At 37.1% G+C, this 9,887-nt stretch overlaps 1 protein-coding gene across 1 annotated transcript in view; it reads right to left on the reverse strand.

The window, feature by feature from the left end:
• Positions 1-9,086, reverse strand: part of LOC104489017 (titin-like) — a gene marked incomplete at its 3' end in the record, with an annotated part of 40,564 nt that extends 31,478 nt beyond the window's left edge. The window contains exons 1-6 of the mRNA XM_010131130.1: positions 8,875-9,086; positions 6,657-6,760; positions 2,215-2,418; positions 1,251-1,538; positions 397-485; positions 62-306 (exon numbers count right to left, since the gene is read on the reverse strand). Of these exons, the coding sequence (XP_010129432.1) occupies positions 62-306; positions 397-485; positions 1,251-1,538; positions 2,215-2,418; positions 6,657-6,747 (917 nt within the window). The remainder of the gene's footprint in view (positions 1-61; positions 307-396; positions 486-1,250; positions 1,539-2,214; positions 2,419-6,656; positions 6,761-8,874) is intronic.
• Between the last annotated feature and the right edge of the window lie 801 nt (positions 9,087-9,887).

The following is a 9,887-nucleotide window of genomic DNA, read 5'->3' on the forward strand; positions in this document are numbered from 1 at the left end:
TTCCTGCTATGTGTGAAGGCGGTCCAAAACACAATTTGGTTTGAAAGAATAGTAATCTTACCTTACTGGTGAGGGTGTTGGTGCTCTGACATGTCTTACAGGTGATGGCGATTGTCTAACAGGTGATGGTGACTGCTGTCTTGCCATTTGTGCTTTTGCAGCAATTATCGGTGGGGTTGGTGATTTTGATGTAGGTCTAGGAGGCATTCGTGGAGGTGCTTTGTGTGGGAGCTGTTGGGCTGCCGCACCTTCTATGACCATTTCAACACTTGTAAGTGATCTGGCATCAAAGTGGGCTTCAGTCTTCTACAATGAAATAAAGAAAACAAGTTTGAGATACTGCAGAGGTAATTACCCACATCTTAGACTTACCTGCTTTGTTTTTGAAAAATATACCTTTTCAATTCTGGCTTGTCTTGTTTGTGAAATCTGAGCAGTCGAAACAATTGTCTTTGTCTTTTTAGCAGGAACGGCTTCTTCCTCACCTTTTGGAAGAGAAAACATGGTTAGGAGAATAGCATATAGCAACAAATAATAAGCAGTGGTAGAAATAAATGAACAGACAATTCCAGTCATATACAAATTTATATCAACAACAGAGAAATAATTAAGCAACCGTCTGTTTTCCCTGCAGTATCTATAGACAGATAATTGTCAAAACAGTTGAAATAATATTTCTGCATTACTATGTCATTAAGAAAAAAAAACCCAACAAAAAACCAAACAAACCAGAACAAACTACATTTATTATAGATTCTTCGGAATCAGTCCTGGATCTCAAATAAGTTCACAGTCTGGAAACCTGACTGAGGTGAAATCCAAGCAAGACTGCTCCGGGTAGAATGATTCACCACTACAATACTCTAAGAACTGTCTTCATCCTTACTAGGCTCATTTACAAGACCGTGTACAGTTATGCAGTCTAATATACATATTCTATCACAGTCAGCTTACAAATACAGCTCTGAGAAACCTACAAAATAAAATGAGAACAACTGAAAGTATCCTACACTTTTTTCTGTCTACTGTACCCTCATTATAAAGAAGACCCATTCGGGAGAAAAGGACCTTTAAAATTCTTAGACAAAAGTCTCTGGCAAATTTCACCACAGACACTGCTTTTTTGCAGCAAGTCAATAACTCTTGAGAAAGAAGTTATTGGATATAACTTTGATGAAGTGGTGTGGGTTGTACCAATATAACAACAAATGCTCTCTTATTTTCGCTGCTTGCAACTTCTACTCCATTACCTTGAATTAGCAATTCAGCTGTTGAAGTAGCACGTCCCACATTATTTGTAGCATTTACTGAATATGTGCCGGAGTCTTCAGGGTATGCTTCTGCAATTATTAAGCTGTAAAGGTCTCCTTCTTGTAAAATTTGAAAATCGGGGGAGCTTTGGATTTCTACTCCATCCCGATAGAACTTCACCACAGGTGTAGGGATTCCAGTCACTCTCACATCAAGTCGAACTTGACTTCCCTGTCTTGCAGTCATGCTCTGTAGTCGTTGTGAAAAGTTTGGTGGTGCTGTTGCAGCTGCAGTTTTATTGAAGAAATAAGTAGAAAAACAATAATGACTGATAAAAAGAACTGTTAGGGCTAGATATTTCATTGCTAGAAGGGCACAAGGCCTGTTTATCTTTCACATGTTACTGACACATACTACTACCTCTCAAACATTCTAAATGTTGAGTTGATTTGCCAAAATGCAAGCACCCTTAACATTTTTCATGAATTTAAAATTTCTGATACTTCTGATTATGTCCATGATTGCAAATGTTTCTGGAATTAGAGATTCATTGATTGTAAACATAGGTAGTAAGCACAGTCTCTTCATATGAGTTACTCTGTTAAAATCATTTATATAGTTAAATATCATTAAGGGCTCCAACCTGCAGAACTTTATCCTTTCTTTTATGCATACTTTGAACGTAGCCAGTGTGACAAATCGCATGAGCAGAAGTATAGAAGGCTAAATCAGAAGTTTGTAGTTGTGAGTAAGAGTTTGTAAGATCAAGACTAAACTTTATACAGTTAAGGTGTCAAGGACACTGTTAGAAGTTACTGGTAGGAATCTATGCTGAATTCTAGACTGCTTTAGGAAAAGGAATTTGGTTTCCTATTTCTTTGCTGATTGTGACACTTAAAAAGAGCTATTGCTCTTTTTAACATTGCTAGCAGGGAGATGTGCCTTTCTATAGCTGCTTGATACCTGAGACAAGTAGCTCAGCAGTACTAGTTGCTTGCCCAGATCCATTGGTAGCTTGCACAGTGTATCTTCCGCTGTTTGCTTCTGTCACGGTGGGGATCACCAGTTTAGCGCGGCCATCACTAAACGAGATCTGCACACCAGGCAGAGTTGCAGCAGAGAGAACCTGGCCATCCCGATACCAGCTCACCTCAGGAACTGGGAAACCTAAAAAAAAAAATAATAATACAAAAGGAAGACAAAAAGAGATGCTATGAAATGCCAGATATCCAAAATTACTGTAATACTTGCCCACGTATACACAATTACGGTGGAGCGCAATGGCATAGGCACAGATCTATGATTATATATCTAGAGGCATAGTAGTAAAGGAACTTCCCTTTAGAAAGGTCTTTAAAATACACAGAGCATAGGACAACTGCACAGGCTCCTGCATTCAGGAGTAATGAATGGACTGAAATGTTTGGCAACCTTGCTGAGAAATAAAGTTCATCAAAATTGTGAAGGGGTGAATTAATGCACATGGGGTTTTTATTACTAATTTTTATTTGCCTATATCTAAGTAGTATTGCTTATTGCTAACAAAATTATCCAGTCTGATGATTTGGAGGCAAAGAAAAATCAGAACTTCCAAACAAGTTAAGTAGTTGTCTTAACACTAAATGATTTTAGAAAATGAAGCAACAGAAAAAGTAACCATTGTAGATATTAAAGTCAAGTGATATTAACGTCAAGCGATATTAATGTTTGGCTTTTGTTTCTTTTTTTCTGGAGTGAATTCCATTTAAGTTTGGCAGAAAGAAGTCAGATGGAATCAGCTGATCTTTTTTTTGTTTAAATATATTATTCTCTTGTTGCCAGGGTCATGAGCAAGACTCTTCTAGTCAGAAGAGTTTCATGTATAACTACAGCATTATTTATTTTTTAGCTTTAAATGGTGATTTTAGGTTCCTAATGGAAATTTTTTTCCTAATGTTGTACTTGGCCAACTTCATTGAGCCACTAAAATCCCTTTGACAGATGGGTAAACATTTTAATAGGAGCCACATAAGGAGAACAGGTATTTAAGCAGGCAGTTCCAGCTCAAAGTCTTTTCTGTAGTCCTAGAACACCATTTCTCCAAAACTAAAATCCCTCCAAATTTACTCCCTGCACTTCTCCACTCAAGCCAAGTCACCACTGCAGAATGGCTTAGGAATGAGGTCTGAGACCTCACTTACTACAGCTGCTCTAATTTTTCTAGTACTACTCGCTGCAGTTTGGAAAATCCCAGGACCACAGAATTCTGCTTCCTTTCTAAAGTATCCTCCTACAAACTATAAATTCATTTCATTATCTGAGGTTTCAGCATGACAGGAATATGACTGTGTGAGACTAAAATTGAAGGAGAAGCTGAGATATGTGGATTGCAGCTTTTACTGTTTGCTGGACTTGGTTAGGAAAGTTTTAAATTTTACTTATAGTTGAAAAACTGATTTTTAGATACATGTAAAATAGAAACATACACGGAAGTGAATGTGACTGATTTTAGAGAGGATTAGAAATCAAAAAGGTAGACGTACATTTAAGCATTGTTAATTTCACTGGTGGAAGTCATCAAACAGCCCTGATGGGGCTAGAATTTCATTTTGTACTACTGGTAGAGGCCAACTTGGGCATTATCACCATAAATACAGAGTATCCAGCAGATCCCACTAATTTCATCTAGAGCTATGTGTCTTCAATATTTTCGCTAGTTTCAAAATGTTTTAAGGTAGGCAACCAAAACTCATGTTGTGAAAAGCGTATTTCTTGAAACAATGCCAAAATGTTTTATTTTCTTGGTGAAGGTCAACATAGGATGATTAGCAAACGCAGGGGTTTGTGGCATAGCTTGAATGAAGCCTATATTTTAAAAAACGGAGTCTATTTTGATGTCTCAAACTATCATACTCACGGGATCCAAAGTTAGAAGCCATGTTGAAAATCTGAGCACAAATTCAGACTAAAAGAAACTCAACTTCACAAATTTACTAGTACTTTGCTAGTCCCATGCCACAGAGCTGGGAACTAAAAGGTAAGATCTACCTCAGATATAAATTATTTTTGCCTGGACTATACAGATTAGAGACTCTTTTATACATGCCACATTACACCATGATTTGAATATTAATTATTAGGACATTCTTTTTAATTTTAAAACTGTCGTTGTTTCGAGCTTTAGGGCCAAAAAGAAGAAAACTAACACGAAGTTCCTCAGCTGCTTAAGTAATTGAATTCAGTGAGATTGTCCTGCCCAAGACGTGACAGGCACGGCAACCTGTGTACAATCTATGTGCTACGTTCAACAACATGCACAGTGTAAAAGCTGTCTTGCTTTGGGTAATACCTGAAAATACTGGTTTAAATTAAGCAGAGTACAGAACAAATTCAATGTGTGATCAGTAATGTGGAAATGTGAGGATGAGCACAGTCCTAATGCCAGCAGCACCGCAGACTTTCCTGACAGTGACGTGCTGTCTCACATCCCAGCAGTAGGGCTCCCCCTGTGATGATGTCCTAGCTGCGCTAACATTTACTGCTTTTAATCATGGGGATTGTGTGTCGTCCTTTCTGCATGCAGGGGAAGGTACTGGGTATTTTCATCTTATATCAAAACTTTGTAATATAGCTCTTAATTCCCAGTCTGATACAACAGCACAATACATTTGTTCCAGTTTATGGACTGCAAAATTGCATCTCAGGGGCAAAAACTAAACTCTTCTTCGTACTCTTAGATTAACTGGGTTCCTTATGTTTGAATTGTAGCTCTGTATTAACACTTGACTTGTACATAAAAGGGCAGTGTTATCAGAGATAAAGCGGAAGTCTGAATTTGAAATTCATAATAATTCATGGCAGATAGGAAGGGCAGACATTGTAGCAGAATAAAGCTGTCTAGTCTATTATTTATGCAGTTATGGAAGAAATAAAACTTTCACATTTTTTTATGCATTAGAAAAATTATATGCCAAATGTCAAACTTGGTGGATGCTTTTGGTGTGGGAAGATATTCCAGAATCTCACAGTCTGAATAAAAGTTAACAGGAGATTGCCTCACATGGTATTTGGGACTAAAATGCAAATACCACATTGCTCTTAGAAAAACTGCCTTACCTCTTAGTAAGAAATCAAATTCCCCTCCCAAGTACTCCATGATATCACACAAATGAAAATAGCCAAAATCACACTTTGAGCCATAATGTTAGCATCCTAACTCGTCCTGATGATAGATTTGTGTATTCATAATAAGTACTATCATCATCAGGGGAAAGAAACTTTTCACAGAAAAATTTACTGTGTACAGACAACAAGAGAGGGCAATTAAATTAAGAGTAGAGGGCCAAATAACAGCATAAGGCATGAAAAAATATCAAGTTTGTAGACTACAGGACATGTTCAACACCCTGGGCGAACCAGTGTTACCCAAAGGGGCCAAGGGATGAACCACAGGGGATCATAGATGTCAGAGAACTTTATAGCTGGACAGATCATGTGTTTGCACCTGTCACAGAGCATCTGGGTAGTGTTTTATGGCATGTGGATCATCACATTGCTAATGCCTGTAAGACAGTATAATTCCATTAGCAGGAGCACATGTCATTTCTCCTTAGTCATTGCCGAGGTCAGCATGTTGGTTATCTGGTAGAGTAATCCTAAGGCTTTATAAGGGTTTTGCACTAGATAGGGTGTTTTAATAGCGTGTAGACTGGCGAAGTGAAGTATCCTGTAAAATTATGCAACATCTTTAAATGGCATAAACATCCTGAATTATATTATTTCAGCCTTGTACTACCATTATGATCACCATACACATCTTCTATCTAGGAAATTATGGTTTCGTACCCTGTTCAGTGGCCACGTGGACCTAGATTTTGTGGTCTTAACTCTCCCAGAACTCTGGAATTAAGTAAACTCAAGGGCACAGAAGGTAGAAATAAAGCTCAGCCAAAGTAAGGCTTAGCACTAGGTCAGTGAAGAACTAGCATATGCCTTGCCTTTTGTACCTTGACTCCTCATTTTGCCTGATAACCATTCAAACAATATTATTATTTCTGCACCCAAGTGAAGGTCCCTTATTAGCACAGTACACTTTTATATACATATTTCTAATGCTATGTCCCCCCACTTTAGATTATTCTAACATACATGAGCATTAGGTTGCAGTCTCATTGACTGGATGTTTGGCTATTGCCTTGTGAAGCCTTGTGACTTTACGCAGAATGTTTGTGGAAATCTGATAGCACCTCACAGTGCTGATCAGTACTGTATGATTTGGATATATATTCACAATTTCATCACTGATCTTTACCCACTCAGATCGCATTATGATCTATGAAAAGTGTTTTTGCTAAGACAAACAATAACATTATCAAAAAATAATAATAAAAAATAATAAATCTTGCAAGAACGAATCAAAATCTTACCACTAATATGAGCCTCAAAGGTTGCGGCACTACCCTCCAGTGCCACAACACTTTGTAACGGCTGCGTAAACGTTGGTGCTTTTGTCGTCATCGTTACAGGCACTCTGAAAGCAACAAAAACATAGTAACAATTAGTTGTTATTATATGCACAAGCTTCTTGCCAGATTTTAGGAATATTTCGAATTATTTTCATTACAATTTACTCTCAGTTTTAAATCAATTGACCTGATAAAATGTGAAAACTGTAGGTTTTGACAAAGGTGTATAGCAAATTCCACTTACTTAAGGCACACTTGGCTGAGTTAAATTTGAAACTGTTATATTTAGTGAAGCTGTGATTTGGCATTACAAGTATGCAGCAGGAGAAAAAGTTCTGCTTGACTCATTGTGTGACCTTGTGCAGGTCATATAGCCTCTATTTGTCCATTAATCCCCTTTACTTAAAGAGAAAATAAACTCCATGTAAAAGAATTTTTGAATGATTTTAAAAAGTTTTGTTAGTGCAAAGCATTTGCATTCTCCAATGGGCAGACAGCTGGGTCACTAAATAACAACGGAAAAAGACATAGTCTACAATCTACTTGGCTTTTAATAATAAAAAAAAATGGCAAAAGGTTCTCTTTTAAAAGCAGTTTGTAAGTAGTGAATAATTTCATTTTACACAGAAGCATATTGACATTAAAGATACAGATTAAATTCTACTCTTTCTTAGAGAGTATGTCAGTGGAATTTTGAATATGGGAAGACAGCCACCTTCGAAATGTGAGCTAGGATATAAGGTAGCCACTGACACTGATGGTTTGAACAACTGCAGGTCCATGTGAAATCTGAAAGAAAAGTAGTTTGCTTTCTCTTCCTTTGCCACAAGATCCTACTTTGAAATAGCACACTGCCACTAGGAAAACCTCTGTATCAGGAGTATTTTCTACTTGCACGAACATATTTATTTACTGATGCTGAATGGTGCAGGAGGTTTTTTTTATAATATCTTTTTAAACAAGGGTTAACCCCATAATCTTTTCAAGTTAATCTCACTCACACATTTGCTGTTGTTTACTTTGGCTTTCGCACCTGATGTTTGTGACGGTCTAGGGTTAACTTGAAAAGTAATGAGAAAGTGAAGCTGCATTCATTGTGAGTCATTTTATGCTACCTTTCAAAGGGGTGAAAATTCTTCCTGACATGAGTCCCTTCACTGAATTCAGTGCCTGAAGCCTACATACAGTAAGTGCATAAGGGCAGAACTGGGTATTGTATTGGGAGTTTGATCTGCTTTTTACTGCTTTTACTGGTTGTCTGAATACTTGTTCCCGCTTGGCAGAGGAACAGCCTTTTACCAAAGCTTGTCAGCTTCAAGGGTGGGGGCAAGGAGTTCAAATTAGAAAGAAATGACCAACTTTTTTATCCTAACACAACACTAATTTTCTGAAAGGAAGATGAAGACAACTGTCGCATGTATTTCACGAAGATCTACTTCATTTATAACTATGTTTTGAAGCTCAGCTAAAATACATAGAAATAATCTTAAAATATAAATATTATGAAAGCTTTTACGTATGTAGATACATATGTGTGTAATTTCCTGTCTCTAGAATAGATTGGAAATAATTTAATTAAGTAGAATTGTCATTGAGTTCACACAGAGTTTATATATTTAATTGCCTAGGCAAATCTCAGTGATGGAGATCTGATCTTATAAGGCTTTTTGTGTAATTAGAATTGAAAGTATGCATCTGAAATGTCATGTTCCAGAAATAACCTTCCCAGCTATGAATGACAGCAGACAAGTGTTCCAGAACTGCCATGTAATTGATACCTTAGCAGTTGATTCCCTTAAAAAGTCATCAGCGCTTAGCTGATACCATATGCATTTTATCAGAGCTATTCTTGGAGCTTCTCAGTTTATCTCTCAGTACCATAACCTTGAACACTCCCAAGAGAAAGGAGTTTTTAAGTAAAGCAGATGTTTCCACGCACTTTTTAAATCTTATTTGATATAGTTTTTAACAGTAAATACACTGGAAAAACTTTTTGCTGAATGTTATCAAAACTTACTCCCAGAAATTTAAGACATAATCTTGCCGGAAAATTTAAGAACTGCATGTCTGTACTTTGAAACCTGTAACCCCTGTGAGCAAATTTATAAATAACAGGTCATATCAGGATTAATAATAACTGATAAAATACTTACTATACCAGCAGAAACATGCTACTAACCTGATCTCTCAAAGTGCCTGTAAGAGTGGGCTAAGCCCAACGGAATCTTCTTGAACGACGTCCTTATCCAGAGTAAGATTTTTTTAGACAATCCCAGCATGAGAATTGTAGAGCCTCTAATCATAAAAACAAAACTACACAGTCCTGACAGTGTAGTTTTGTTTTTTTGCAATCCCTACACCCGAGGCGAGGCGGGGAATGCACGACTGCTCAGAAGTGTTAACATAGTTGTTTTGCTTTATATACCCCAGCTCTGCTGACAGGTCTGCCTCATCATGTCAGTGCCGCTTCTGATTGGTTTCCTAAAAGAAAGTATCTTGTGAGAGGGGATCCACTATGTGTAACTGAACACCACCTGTTGGTTTGATTGACAATACTAATTTTGGAAGCACAGAAGGGATTCACTGAGGAAACTTCATCTGTTCCAAAGATTTTGATTTATAATTCAATTTCTTTTATAATGTGAAGTTTACAAGCTGTTGCAAACTTCCTAAGTCATAAACACAAGATGAAGAAAGTAATAAAGAAGCCTTTGAGCAGGGGATTTGGACATGTCAGAAGTAGTCATATCAGTGAGATTCAGCTTTACTGTCTTCCACTATAAAACATTCAAGAAGCTACCAAACGCATCTGTCAATCACCAGACTAAATAAGTAAGATGAACTCAGACATGTGGTTGCACACTATTATAATACACTGTTTAAGTTATTTTTCCATAACTTTGAATTCTCAAATTGGTTTTGGTCATACATAGGTTTGGTGCTCTGGAGTTTTTTTGTTTCATTCATAATCTTTCTGTTGGACATTCCAAGCAGCTAATCTTAACAAATATTAGCATACAAACTGCAGAAATAAAAATTTTGTGAAAGTAAATTAACACAGACAACTACTGTAATTTCTAAAAAATGGATTTTAAGTCTAATGGCTTTTTCTAGGCCTGTGGAGGCCTTGTGCAGGCCACAGAGTTACTCATCCATGGAACAGCGCATTCGTTCTTGAACTTCCACTAGCCC

This window comes from Buceros rhinoceros, unplaced genomic scaffold (genome assembly GCF_000710305.1).
Source record: "Buceros rhinoceros silvestris isolate BGI_N320 unplaced genomic scaffold, ASM71030v1 scaffold16482, whole genome shotgun sequence".
NCBI classification, from domain to species: Eukaryota; Metazoa; Chordata; class Aves; order Bucerotiformes; family Bucerotidae; genus Buceros; species Buceros rhinoceros.